Genomic DNA, 15,378 nt, shown 5'->3' on the forward strand with positions numbered 1-15,378 from the left:
TAAATAAAAAATACTTATCTTGTGCATGTCGTAAATGATTAATATAAGTATGACTATGGTCCTCTCCAAAGCTTCTAGTTTAATTGGGACAGACGCATATTCAGGATATTTTTACATCTCCCGAGGCATTCCGATAAAGTGCCACCGAATACAAATAAAAATAAAAATGGACTTTCCATGCCTTTTTCAACCACTGTATATATGTTTTCATAAAGAAAAAGTGCATAACCATGTCTGCTTAAATTAATTTACAACTCACACCAAGTATAGGCTTGATTTATAAAATTTCCAACTTAATGAAGTCATACTAGTTGACATCAAACTAATTAAAATGTTTAATTAAGTTAAATGTAACTTCAATCTAGACTTAGCAGCTACAATTTTAGAAACTGATTTCATGTTGGGTGAATGTTTTAGCAATTCAGTTTTCACCAATGTTGCCAAGAACTAGGATGCTATAAATGTACAAGAAATATAAAAGTTTTTTCCTTACGATTAATCTGACTCTGACATTTTTCTATAATATTAGTACAAGAGATATAACCTAAAAATCACCCAAAATGACCGACAATTAACATCATTTTTCACAGGACACTAAGGTTGAGCTACATTATCTTAAGATAACAACATCAGAGCTGAATCAGGCTCTGTGAAGCCTACAGTAAATGTCCTGTTTTGCATTGCGCATTGCCTCTTACCAGCTTGGAACTCCACACTGGGGTTATACACCGCTAGAGGCCGGTTCTGATGGGAGTTCTGTCTCTTGGACAGCCTGGGCGGGGCACTGGGCTCAGAAGAAGACAAGGCCACAGATTTGGTGGGAGATCCATCTGGTGCGCTCCCGAAAATCTGTAAAATCAGAAGTAATACTTCCCAAAGTCAGCAACCTGTGGAATGCGCAAGTAAAACTAACATTAAACCAAAATTTGTCATGGCGTTCATTCAAGAGGGAGATTGGGTGCCAAGATCCTTCCTGTGGTGTTTTGGGTGTGATCCATCATGAATGTTTTCTATAAACACCAGCATCATCTACACATTAACCTCTCTGCAAATAAATGTATCTAAAAATCCAAATATAGGTGTTCTGGAGCCTAATAAATATAAAAAAATAAGCACTGATACTTAGATTATTATTATTTTAATAGATATATAAATACAGTACCCCCCACCTCCCCAACCAAACTCTAACCCTGTCACAAAACAGGAAGACCTGTAACATGTAAAATTCTAACATGTTAGAGGGTTATTATGACACCCTCCCCGACTCCTGAAATAACTTGTACTTATCTTGCACATTGCACCATTTTTTTATATAAATAAGTAGGACTTTTTGAATCAAGACAGACTGGAAGTGTTGACAGCTCCATGGGCAAAGTATGATAAAGATAACTTTCGTTTCATCAGTTTCATGAAATCACTATCATACCAGCAAATTTACACAAAAAAGGGGGGGGGGGGGTGGAATAGTGGAATACAGCATAATGACCTTTCACTGTTAACTCAATGTTAACATAAACAAACAAACAAACAAACAAACAAACAAACAAACAAACAATCAGAGGGTGCCATCATCTGGACAAAATAAGTTACTTTTTTTTCTTCAAAATATACGCATATTTTCTTTTTTTTTCTTTTTTAAAAAGGACAGTATAAGTTATTTTTATTCTTCGCAATAGACAGCATGTTCTTTAAGAACTGGACAGTGAAAACAATAAAGCAACACATGTATTTCATATCCGATCTTAACATTTTTTGTGCAGCGCAATTGGCTCAAAGTAGTTTACAGTTCAGCGTGCTGGCCAAGGCTGAATGCCAATTCATATGTGGCCTGGATGGTTAGAAACCGACATACTGTGGTCTAGTAATTCTATACAGAACCCTCTTAAGTACAGCTGCAACCTGAGCTTTTCTACATGTAATGAATAATGTAACAATCTGTGGAGATGTCTTTTCCAAGACAGGAACAAGGAAGTTAACTTGTTCCCCGATTATATGCAATTGCAGATAATATATACATCAGAAAATCAAACAGAATTGCATTTCTTTTGTATACAATGCTATGACAAACACCTCAGTATACTATATACTGTGCGACCCATAGGTCAGATATCATAGGCAATATTATATTGTGCATTTAAGGACGTTCTCTGTTAAATTCTGACAGCCACATCTTGCTGACTATCTTCAGCACACATTAAAAGGATTGCTTAAAGACATGTCATACCTGAAATAAATAGAAATAACAATTATGTGGATGTTTGCTAACTATTTGTAGTTTACCTTCTCATGGTTTTCTATCAGAATTTCCACCACAATATTCTGGAACTTGAGGTCCATAATTGCAGCCACAGTTTCCTCTTCAGGTCTCATCAGTGTAGGCCCAAACACCACTCCTAAATTTGCTACCGTCATTAGATTCTGTTTGCAGTTAGCAGAGACACTGCAGAAACATTTCAAAACCGTCAATATAACAAACAAAAGCACATATTAATTCCAAACTAAGGTAAACATTATATAAAAAACATGATATACTGTCATATTAACTATATGAAAAATTATGAGCAAACTAACAGAGGAAACATCAACTTGATGGCAATTGAAGGGGACAGGGTGGTTCTGTCGAAGATTAGGGAACAAGAACTTGCTGGCTCAGAGAAGATTACACCCCCACAGCTCACAATGTGCAATTATTGGATATATTTTGGTCTGGATGTTAGCCTGCCATTGAACGAACAGTAACCAGGGTAGTAGAACTTAACCAGGTTACCACTAGTAATTACACTAAAAGACAATGGTGAGGGAGTAAAGAGATATAACTTTAAAATTACACAAACAAATCTTACTTGGCTAAGTGTTTTATTATCATTCCCAACATCTCCAGGTTTTTCTCTGGAAGTTTATAAACCAAATAATGTATTGCATTTACTCTGGACTCCGGACTGTCACATTCTGTTCAATTGAAACAAAAACAAAAAAAGTGAAACCATTAACAACTTCCCTTGCAGTAAAGCATTAAAACAATACAGTACTTCAAAAATACAAAGCAATAGCTGAGAGTCATGGTCAAGTCTGTGCTATAAGTTAAACCTTTGCCACCGGACCGTTCTAATGTCATGCATTTTGTACTGTATGCTATCGAAGTTTGGTTTACACTGCTATCTGTAAGGTTTAGAATATCGGTCATTTTGCTCTAGCGGGTGAGGCTACAGAAGGGTGTAATGCAATTCAAAGTATGTTGACCCAACATTCTCTGTAGAGTTTTCTGTATATCTGAACTTACTGGCAGGGACGATGAATGCTTTGAATAACTTGTAGGTCATCAGTGGTTCTGGAAGACTCCTAAAAAATAAATAAATAAATAAATAAAATGACAAGACAACTTGTGAGCATGTGTAACTTTTGCAGAACAACAATATTTCTGGAACAAATCAAGAGAGGCAGACATGGTCACTACTTCCGTTGTGTTCAGACATTTGCATCAGTTGTAGTGTGCCAGAATTTGTACAATACAGGTTTGTTTTCCCAAACTTTTAAAATTCAGAAGTTAAGTTTATGAACAAATGATCAATCTTCTAGACATAAAACAAAAACGGCACCTTGTATCTAGTGTAAAAGTAACTGCATGTATTTAAATGTCATTGGAGCTCACAGCACTGTGCATAGCAATTTAAGGACAATTCACTCAGTTTATTACGCCATTAGATTGACATTAATAATAAGTTTAAGATGTGCATTGAGTGAAATATTTTCTTTGCACTTTTGGATAACTGAGAGCCTTTATTTATTGGGCTGTACTAGTTTGAATCCCATGCTAATTAGATTAAGGGGCTTCTGGCAAAACAGATTTTATTTTCACAGCAACTCCTAGCTCATTGGGCAGCATCAGTATTTTACCCATACAGATAACCTAAGCAACAAAATATCAGATTTGAGGTTGTATACAGATTTCTAAAGCTGTCAAAACTTGACCTCGTTCTTCAAGAAGATGAAAATTACCTGTAATATGGTTTCTTTGTAAAATGATGAACTCCACACACTGTGTGAACTACCAGTCTTCATGTTGTTTGGGTCAGGAGAAAAGCCAAACCTTTTCCCAGAGATCATTGATATAATCCTTTTTTTGCACCAGTCATTGTCCCTCCTCTGTAAATCCCCCCCCCCCCCCCCCCCCTTCCTAGATTATCGATGTCCATATTTCCAAAGCAAACCAAACAAAAAAACAAAAAGGGGGAAGGAGGGTGGGATATAGGTGTGTGGAGTTCGTCTTCTTACCTTGTATGATGAACTTCACACACCGAGTGAACTCTACCACAGGAAGTGACAAAGGGTAGTAGGTTAGATATTAGTGCCAGAAGCCACAGATATACTGAGTGAGCAAAGGTTGGCTGAGAAGAAGACACACTTAAGTTATAATGTTTTAGGAATGTCTTGGAAGAGGCCCACGTAGCTGCATTTCAAATGTCTTGAATTTGGACAGATTTTAATTGTGCCCATGTAGTAGCTACCCCTCTTACAGGTCCTGGAGCCAGTTTCTTATCCAGGTTATAATAGAACTTGATGCAAGATGTAATCCACCTAGAGATTGTCCATTTAGAGACAGGTTTGCTTTGAGCATGTGAGTTAAAAGCTACAAAAAGCTGCCCTTTTTTAAAATATATTTTTAGAAATTCAGTGCTCATCGGACACCAGTTAAGTGTTGTCTGGCCTCTGATTTTGATTTTCCTGAAGAAAAATCATCAGGAAAAGTTATGATTTGATGTAGATAGAACTGTGTTACCATTTTTGGTAGAAACTGAGGATTAGGTCTGCAGACAACCTTGTCCCTGAAAATCTGGAAATAGGGAAGCATCAATGACCAGTGATTGTAGCTCACCTATCCTCCTTGCTGATGTTACTGCTACCAAGAATGTGGTCTTCCACGTTAGGGAATTCTGGTTGCATGTTGCTATGGGTTCAAATGGTGGTTCCATGAGTCTATTCAGTACTAGTCTGAGGTTCCATTGTGGAAAGATATGTTTCTTTGGGGGCCTTATGTAGTTAACCACCCCCCCCCCCCCGCCACCCTGGTAAAATACTAGATATTGCAGCAATATGCACCTTGATAGAAGATCGCGCAAGACCCTTGTGAAACAGGTGACCCAGGTAAGATACAAATGTTGGTAGATTTATATCTGTGTGGTACAAAGATTTTAAGTTGCACCAAAGAATGAATTCCCTCCATTTCCCTGTACAGGCTTGATTTTTTTATTATTTTTTTTTTAAGCCAGTCAGATATTGACTACTTGTTCAGAAAGCCCCAGATCTAGTAATTGTTGCCGTTCAATCTCCAAGCAGCTAGTTGTAACCATGCAGTGTTGCTGTGAAGCATCATCCCTCTGTTCTGAGATAGCACGTCGCAAGTCAGTGTTAAGTGCACTGGCAACACTTCTGCGATCTAACATTTCTGAGATCCAAAACCTGTTCGCCCAGTAGGAGGCTACTAGAATGAGACTGGCGCTGTCTCTTTACCTTTCTGAGCACAGCTGACATTAATGGCAGAGGAGGATATGCATACATTAAGCATGTATCTGTCTACCACCACGGCTGCTTCTTGTTGGAATCAGGAGCAGAACAGTGCCAACTGGGTATTCTGTTGTGGCAAATAGGTCTACCTGTGTTTGTCCTAGTTTGTGGAATATCCAGTGTAAAACCTGGTGCCGGATTTGCAATTTGTGAGGCAACCTCTCTCTGCTCAGATAGTGTGCAAGGCTGTTGTGGAGTCCGGGTAGGTAAGATGCCTTTATGTTGATGTCCTGTGCCCTGCACCAATTCCAGATCTTTATGGCCAGAAGGCACAGTTCCCACGACTTTGTGCCTCCCTGGTGATTTATGTATTTTACTGATGTGGTGTTGTCGGTAAGAATTAGCACATGTTCTTGCTTTAAAACTGGTGCTTAGAGTTTCAGTGTCAGGAAGATTGCTAAAAGCTCCAGATGGTTTATATGGAGGTGTCTCTGTCTTGGTGGCCAGGTTCCTCCTTACTAGGGCGGCGTCTGTATACACACGGAGTGTCAGAGTTCGTTGAGTCAGCTGTAGTCCCCCTATCACGCAAGGTGAGAATCTCTGCAACCTTGCTTCTGTTGCAGCTTCCAGAGAAACTTTGATGCAGCGGGAGTCTGAAAGAGTTGGGCTCCATGAAGAAAGGAGACACAGTTGTGTGTGTCTCATGTTTAGTTTTGCATTTCTTACCACAAAAACTGCTGCTGCAATGTGCCGCAGGAATTGTTGAAAGGAGTCCGCTGTTGTCCTGGCTCCAACATTGAAATGACCCGCCAGTTGCCGAATAGTGGTCACTTTCTCCTCTGTGAAATACACCCTTCCTGAGATCGTGTTGAATTGGGCTCCAAAGGAAAACTAAAGACTGTGCTGTGAAGAGCAAGGATTTGTTCCTGTTTACCAATAGGCCCAGGTCCTGAAAAAGTTGAAGAGCTGTGTCTCTGTGTTATAACGTCATTTCCTGGATGGGGCTCATATCAACCAGTCGTCTATGTAGAGGTAAACGTGGATGCCCTTGCTTCGTAGATGTGACGCTACTTTACCATCACCTTGGTGAACACTCTGGGGGCTGTGGAGATCCCGAAGGGAAGCACCATGAATTGGTACATGCCATCCTTGATAACAAACCAAAGGTATTTTCTGGAATCTCTGTATGGGAAGATGAAAATAGGCATCCTTAAGGTCTACATAAACCATCCAGTCTCCGGGGCTGAACTACCTTGATGACAATTTCCAAAGATACCATTTTGAACGTTTCTATCAGAATGTACTTGTTCAGAACTCTGAGGTCTAAAATTGGTTCACTTTACATGCTTTTTGTGTATTAAGAAATACCTGGAGAAAAGGCCCTGCCTCCGCAAAGATGACGGTACCTGTTCTATGGAGGGAGAGAGAAAGGAGCATGGATCTTATCTCCTCCTGTAGAAAGACCCCTTGTGGACTAGCCCAGTCCAGTCGTGTCCAAATAATGCCTGTTGTTGGTGGTTGAGACAGGAACGGTACCTTATAGCCATGTTGTATGAACCCCAGGACCCAGGGGTTTGAAGTTATTTTCTGCCAGTTTAAAAAAAATAAAAAAAAGAGAGAGAGAGACTCTTCCCCTACTGGCAGAAGTGAGGGGGTGTAAGACACCTGTTGGTGACCAGAAAATGTCAGGAAGACATAGAGGATCTGCTTTTAGTAAAGCCATGGAAGGATTCATATGGCCTGGAGCCTTGGACCCTTTGGAACCTGCTCTGTCCTACAAAGGCTGACTGAGTTGGCTGCGGTCTGAAAGACCTTTGCCTATTAAAATAGTCATATATTGGGGGGGGGGGGGGGGGTATACCTCTGCCTGTTGTTGAGCAGGATCTAATGGCCTGCTTTGCCTCCATCCATGTCAGATAGTCTTTATGATCAGTGCGAAACAGAAAGTCCCCTTGAAATGGTAATTCCTTAATTTTGATTGTGTGTCTCGAGTTAAGGAGGATATCTTCATTTGCAGAACTCGTCTTGCAGAGACATCACTTGCTACAGCCCTAGCATTGTTGTCAATGCCATCACATACCACCTGCAGCTGGATCTTTGCAATATTTTTCCCCTTTTCTGCAAGATGTATAACCAGTTCGATGTTCTCTGGGGTAGGGGTCTGTAGGGCAGCGGACACCTGGCTCCAGTTTAAGTTGACATTTGGACGCATGAATTTGATAGCACCGTGTAACAATTTTTTTTTTTTTTTTTTGGTTCCTGGGTAGTAAGTGTTATTTCCTAATTGCTTATGCCTCAAAAGTATAGAAAATGGCTATTATTCCCCACAAACTTTGCTTTTGTGACCAGGCCAGTGATATTTTGAAATGTACCTATTTTCCAGAACATTCCAGATAGATTCAGTGCTGAGTAAACTTGGAGTAACTTCTAGAACCTTCCAGTAATATAAATAGTAGTATAAATACAGAGGCCTTAAGCCCACCAGTTCAGTTTAGTTCCAGCTGCTTAAGTGGATACATATCTGCATTTTTCCGAGATGGCATCAAGAGGCTGCAAGCATCCGGCAGACGCATTTTGCTATGTCTGCGGCCAATTTATCAAGACAAGAGCGGAAAAGTACTCTGTGGAAGCATCTGCTAAGATGTGCGAGGCCTACAAGGCATATTTCGGCATGCCTGTCGGGGATCAAGACAAACCCTGGGCACCTCATTTCACCTGCGAGCACTGCAAAAAAACTCTGGAAGGTAAGATTGTCAATTGTTGCTCGGAATTTTATGTTATAAAAGTTGTTAAAATTTTTAAAATTGTAAAAGTTTTTAATTTTAAAATGTTTTACAATTTTCAATGTTATTGAAAAAATATATCATATATGAAAAATGTTGCGAGAATCTCTTACACATTAGTCATGGGTGAAATAAATGTATTTTTATAGGATGGTACAGAGGGGAAAAGAGAGCCATGAAGTTCGCTATCCCAAGAACTTGGCGGGAACCCAATGACCACTCAAGCAACTGCTATTTCTGCATGGTGGACCCTTCCAAACGTCAGACTGGCAAGAATGCACCTGCTATCACGTATCCGGACCTTCCTTCTTCCATCGCCCCGGTGCCACACTGCCATGAGCTCAGCCGTCTTTAGAAGAGAACAGCAAGTCAGAGAGCGAGGAAGACATTGTAGATCCAGATGACAATTTCAGAGGTGGAGCTGAGGAGAGAAACCCATACTACCCCAACCAAAAAGACCTCAACGACTTGATTAGAGATCTTGGTCTCACCAAGTCCAAGGCCGAGCTTTTGACGTCTAGGCTCAAGCAGTGGAACTTGTTGGATGAAAGTGTGCAAGTCGCAGATCAGAGGAAGCGTCACCAACCTTTTTCCAGCTTCTTCACCCCTCAAGATGGGCTCTGCTTCTGCCAATGTGGCCAGTCTGTTTGAGGCAATCGGAATCGCCTGTAACCAGAATGAGTGGCGCCTCTTCATTGACAGCTCATCCAGGAGCCTCAAAGCCGTGCTGCTCCATAATGGTAACAAGTACCCATCTCTTCCCCTGGCTCACTCGGTGCACCTCAAAGAGGATTACAACAGCATAAAGACCTTGCTGGAAGCCTTGAAGTATGATGAGTATGGCTGGGAGGTCATAGGAGACTTCAAAATGGTAGCATTCCTGATGGGTCTCCAAGGCGGTTTTACCAAGTTTCCCTGCTATCTTTGCCTTTGGGACAGCAGGGACACCAAGGCGCACTACCACAGGTGGGACTGGCCACAGCAGACCGAGTTCTCTGTGGCGAGGAACAACGTCAAGTGGGAGCCACTGGTGGACCCCCGGAAGGTGCTGATGCCACCACTGCACATCAAATTGGGCCTTATGAAACAATCTGTCAGAGCTCTAGATAAGGAGTCGGCAGCCTTCAAATACCTTCAAGACTTCTTCCCTAAGCTGTCTGAGGCAAAGGTCAAAGCCAGTGTCGTCGTCGGACCACAGATAAAGAAGATCCTGGAGTGCAATGAATTCCCCAAGAAGCTCACTAGTAAGGAGAAAACGGCTTGGAACAGCTCTGTCGCAGTGGTTTGGGGCTTCCTGGGCAATCACAAGGCCGAAAACTATGTGGAGCTGGTTGAGACTCTGGTGAAGAACTACGGCACAATGAGCTGTAGGATGTCCCTCAAAGTCCATATCCTTGATGCTCATCTTGATAAATTCAAGGAGAACATGGGAGCGTACTCGGAGGAGCAAGGCGAGCGCTTCCACCAGGATATACTGGACTTTGAACGCCGCTACCAAGGACAGTATAACAAGAACATGATGGGAGACTACATTTGGGGGCTGATTCGTGAAAGTGATTTACAGTATAATCATAAATCTCGAAAAACTACTCCCTTCTAAATCTTTTGTAGTCATTTTTGTATTACTTTAGTATAAATACATGTTAATTTGGATTCATATGTTGTTTTTTTCTGACTTTCTGTGAACGAAAAGACACAAATTCGCCCGTTTTCTCATTGGAAATAGATAAATTTCAAAATATCACTGTCCTGGTAACAAAAGCAAAGTTTGTGGGGAATAATACCCATTTTCTATACTTCTGAGGAATAAGCAATTAGGAAATAACACTTACTACCCAGGAACAAAAACTGTGTTACATAGTGTAGTTATTGATGCACATGTAGCAAATGGCGGTAGCGTAGTCCTTTTTTTAAGAAGGTATCAATTTTCCTGTCTGTACCAACTGGTGTAGAGGATTTGGAGGATGCACTGGTGGCTGGTGCAGTCATGATAGTATCTATTTTAGGCTGCTTAAAAAGAAGATGCTCTTTGTGGCTAGAAGGTACTCTGTAGAATGTATCTACTCTATGTAGATATGTTGCAGCACATGCAGGTTTTTCCAAACAGCAACCTCAACGGGTATCCAGACAGAAGTACTGTCTCCAGCTACTGAAACGTCATCATGAGGGGCGGATTTTATGACATCACTGTCTGATTGATTGATCTGTAATTAATAAAACAGCAGCGCTGTCTTGTAAAGGAAGAAAGAAAATGTGGTGAAACAAAAAGGTTCTCTCTAGATGACAGAATTAAAGTTATTAAAATTGTAAAGACAGCAAGTGCCAGAAAACTGCTTAAAAATTCAGCACTAGAAAGACGCACATACAGCATTTTGAAATGGAAAGAACTAGGGCTTGAAGTTTTAGGTTTTTATATTTGTTCACGTGACCATGTTTGGAGCCAATTCAATATTCCTCGATAGCCTCGATTGACTTGCTGTTCCTGTTTCACCTTCTTCATTATCCGAACACGAGAGAAAGCAATGGCATTAACCACTTCCCCCATATGCTAGTTTAACTTGCATTTCGTTCTCGCACTTGCCTGGGAACTAGGTAGCTTCCAATTTGTTCCTTTCATGTTGTTCTTTCCAGCTAACAGAATGTTCTCACAATTAGGATGTGGCGGCTTAAGACTTAAAGGCAAACCATTAAAAGGAAAATAAACACAGAAACATTCAAGCCATACTTATAAGAGTATGAAGACAATGAGCATGGCAATCGAAAAAGATATTTTGCTTTTGCTGGCGTTGGTTTCAGGATGCAATGAATCAATATGTACCTGAAAGGCAGACACAGGCATTGAAATTTGCAAAGGATTTAAAACATTTTGTGTGACCCGAGACAGGCAAGCATTCATTACTTTCACAAAACAATGTGTTTTCTAAATGCATTATCTAAATAAATGTTACTAAATTACATACTTCCTTTTGTTCATCTGCTGGCTTTTACAGTGTATGCAAGACATACATAATTACAGGAAAGCATGTCAGAGACAAATAGAAAATTCATAAGTTATGGGCCATCCTTTAAGAGATCACCTGTGTAAAGAGGCAACTATTAGACTGTCCCTTGAGTGGTCTGTTAATACAGGGTTGACTGTACATAAAACACCATTACTAAGCTGAGTCCTTACCCAAGCATATGCAGGAGAAAATATGGACATTGATACTCCAGGAAGGGGATCTGGGGGTTATAGAGGCAGGACAATAACTGGCGCCAAAAAATGATTATATCAAGGATCTCTGGTAAAGAGATCAGCTTTTCTCCTGACACAAAACAACATGGAGACTGGGAGTTCACTCAGTGTGTGGAGTTCATCATATGAGGTAAGATTACTAGCTTTCTGAAATCACCCTCCTCCCAGACTGGCAATTACTTCATTTCTGAAACTGTAGCTTGTCCAACAGTGTTTCAGGGTTTTATGTATAGGTTGGCCAATTTCTAACTATTATTTTGAAGTAAATTTTCAAAAAGGGAACCTGAAATTCTTTAAGGGTAATAAAAACTATATAAAAATTAAAAAGTGTAATACTGTACATTTATTTCTTAGTGAGATTGTGTAAAACTCAACATGGTAATTTCAATGTATTTATCAACAATCCACATTTAGTATTTTATTTACCCCAAATTAAATTAAAACATGGCATATTAAGATAACAAAGCACTGTCCTATAGAAAATGTTTCTTCCTTGCTTTACCTATATTTAGCACTTGGTCACAGACGAGATTCATACTGTACAAGTTATATCTAAGGGGAATTCAAAGACTACAGGATAGCCCAGTTTCCTTCCTCCTCTCTCAAAACAGTTAGAATACAAAACACAATTTCTTTACTGCCAAGAATGCAAAACAAATAAATGCCTGGCACTGGTCTCTTCAGCAAAATGTAAAATGGGTTTAAAGCTTACCTTAAATATTGCTTTAGTGCACTAGTTACTGTTTTTATGTCCCATTCATCAGAAGAAGAGAGGTCAACTTCTCTGTATGTCTTTTCATCTGAACATACAAAAAAAATACACACAAGACATTACATAAGATGCAAGGTAGAGATTGTTCAGCCACTTTTACTATTTAATATAAAGTCATCAATTTTAAAATGAATTGAGAATTACTCATGGTAAACAGCTTGCATTCTGAAATGTTGGTCCATGCCATAAAGTGACTATAGTTGTTACATCAGTTCCACACCTTAAAATCAGTTTCAATATTCTACCTCCACCAGAATCGCTTAGATTATAATAAGTTGGATCTTGGAAATGGACAGAGGTGTCTAAATTTAGATCGAAATTAAACAGATGTTGGATAAAATAACAACCTTCATTTTTTTTTTTTTCAGACACTACTGAAACAGTGATACTGTACATCTAGGTTTAATTTTGACGGCTGGACCACTAACAGTAAAATCTAACTGCCAGCCCTTACACTAGGACCGGCTGTGAGAAATAGCTGCGGTACAAAGACCAAATTAAGAAACAACTTAAGTAAACATCGAGGGTCTCATTTACACAGTGCACTGTACAGTATGCACAACTCTCTTTAAAACATGTAGCCAGGTTTACCCACACCCAATGTGAAACAGAGAGAGAGAAAAACACCCAGTTTGCCAAGCAGCTGCAGAAATAAGCAAGGCCAACATCAGAGCCCTAAACTGACATGGAGGTAGACATAAGAACTGAAAACTTCTTGGGAGGCTCAAGTCATTTCTTTTTGTGTGGAGCAAGCTTTTTTTGGATTCATGAAACCAGAGTGCACAACCTTACATTTTTAGCTGTTTCCAGTCTGTGTGTGTGGCTTTCTCCACCCCCAACCCAACAAGAGGTCTGTTCCCCACCAGCTTTCTAAACAGCTTCAACTTCTCCAGAAACAGGTTGACACAGTGCTGGGTATCTGGGGGAGTGGCCTCCATCGTGATGTATTTCCATTGGAAATTACTTCCGTTGTGTGTTGTGGGCTTTTTGTATTTGTGTTTCCTGCTTTTTTTTTTTTTTTTTTTTTTTGAGTTTTGTGCTTTTGTTTTTTTGTGTTTTCAGCAATTTGTGTTTTTTTTTTTTTTTTTTTTGTATTTGTGTGTTGCACTTCAGAGCCACCGTACCAAGACTTTGCATTATGGTGTTAGATATGAAATATGAAACTAAACTGACTTTGTACTTTAACCTAAACCATAAATGTTAGTAGTGGTGGTTATGCGCCAAGGGATATCTTATCTGTCAGAAAACTCATGAAACCTCTGCATTCCGCCGGGCATTCTTATATTTAAATAAAATAAAAACAAAATAAAATGATCTGATAAATTGCGCAGAAACTGACAGCAGTATATTGAACAAACACGCTTGTCATTCCATACACGTACAGAGTGGTGGTGGCTGCTCATTGGGGGTGGGAGGAAGGGGTCACAATATGATTTTCTACACTCTTCTCTGCCAGAAAGCCAAGTGTCACCCACAAGGATAAGACCTGGCTGGTCCCTTAAAAGCAGCACAGTGTGCCAGGCAGGAAGGACCCTGAATACCAATGAAGTTGTTAGACTCAGGCACCTGCTGCCTGTGGCAGATCTGAGAACTCCACAAGCCTCATCACATCCCATTATTATTAATGCAAACACATGCACCATCATATTTTGAAATACGTAGCTAAAAGCTAATGCTCTCCAGGTGTGAGTTGTCAAAATATGCACAGAGAAATGAAAACCTAAAACAAACAAACCTCTAGTAGAAAGGCATACCAGAATGGTTTTTTCTTGGGGGAAGGAAAAAAAAAAAAAACCCAATTATTCCAGCGTCTGCTTAAAAAATTCTAAGAAACCTAACTGTCACATTCATAAAGCATTTAACACAGTGATACGTTTGCACCCTTTATTATTAAACAGAAATTTTAAATCCCTAATGTTACAGGTAATGAAGGGCAAGGCAATGTTGCCTTTGTTGGGTGTGAAGATTCAGGGGCACCAAGGCAGTTTTAGTGGGCAAAAAAGCTAAACATAAATCCAATCCAAGGGCACCAAAGTGACTTCATACTAACTGTTACAAAAATAAAATATAAACCACTTTTCCATTGTAAAAATCAAATGGTATAAAAATAAAACTTTCATAATGAAAACATACAATGGATATTTAAAAAAAAAAAAAAACAGGGTATTTTTTACTAAACTCAGTCACACACCACTGACTAATACATACAGCGCCTATAGAAAGTATATACCTCCCTTTCAAAATTTTTCCAAAGGGGGGGGGGGGTGGACGGTGGACGGACACTTATCCAATTATGATCTTTCAGTTTTGTATTTTTAATATATAATTTTTTTTCTCAATAAAAACTTTTTTCCCCTTAACAGTGTCGAGTATGGTGTGTAGATAAGTGGAAAAAAAAATCCTCATTTAAATGCATGAAACTCTGAGGCACTGACACAACAAAATGTGGAAAAAGTTAAAGGGTGTGCAGACTTTCTATAGCTACTGTAGATTAGACTAGAGGCTTAGATACAGCCTTAGTGATACAACAGCACTATAAGTAATGTCAGTGAAGGGAATGTTAAAATAGATAGATTTTCAGGCAAACTGGCTGCAGATGTACCCATGGCTGGAACTTAATAACAATAGTGGTCAAATTAGTTGTTCGGTCTGTAGTGTAGTTTGCGAACCGCCGTTACAAAACCTGTACAAACAATGTGTCTTTGAAAAAAGAAAAAAAAAGAAACAGAAACTTCATCAGCATTGGAGAGTGCTCTGCATCACAATGATGAACAGCTGGATGTGCACAATGTTAGATGTTTACATGAGAGGCTTTATAGTTTCACAGTTCTTGAAATTTATAGCTGCAAAGGATTTACAGTTTTGTTATGGTGCATTGCTGGACATTCAATTCAGGAAAAATAAATTGTGTTTCGTTCACTATTATATTATCTCTCCTACTCATTTAATAACGCAGGGAGCTGCTAATTGAACCATGTCAAAGCTACTTGCTCAATTTAGGGTTTTTTTGTGGAAGAATTTGTGCAAAACTAATCATGACCATGTGTTAATAATAATCATGTGTTAATTTTTTGTGTTGATGTTTT

At 39.5% G+C, this 15,378-nt stretch overlaps 1 protein-coding gene across 4 annotated transcripts in view; it reads right to left on the reverse strand.

The window, feature by feature from the left end:
• LOC121296876 (rho GTPase-activating protein 10-like) overlaps positions 1–15,378 on the reverse strand; it is an 80,574-nt gene that overhangs the window by 23,502 nt on the left and 41,694 nt on the right. For 3 of the 4 annotated variants that reach the window (XM_041222793.1, XM_041222778.1, XM_041222769.1), the window contains 6 exons: positions 12,233–12,320; positions 4,273–4,305; positions 3,281–3,339; positions 2,844–2,949; positions 2,281–2,440; positions 699–849 (listed from right to left, as the gene is read on the reverse strand). In XM_041222793.1, the coding sequence (XP_041078727.1) occupies positions 699–849; positions 2,281–2,440; positions 2,844–2,949; positions 3,281–3,339; positions 4,273–4,305; positions 12,233–12,320 (597 nt within the window). The remainder of the gene's footprint in view (positions 1–698; positions 850–2,280; positions 2,441–2,843; positions 2,950–3,280; positions 3,340–4,272; positions 4,306–12,232; positions 12,321–15,378) is intronic. The other variant, XM_041222787.1, reaches the window with a different exon arrangement.

This window comes from Polyodon spathula, chromosome 2 (genome assembly GCF_017654505.1).
Source record: "Polyodon spathula isolate WHYD16114869_AA chromosome 2, ASM1765450v1, whole genome shotgun sequence".
NCBI lineage: Eukaryota > Metazoa > Chordata > Actinopteri > Acipenseriformes > Polyodontidae > Polyodon > Polyodon spathula.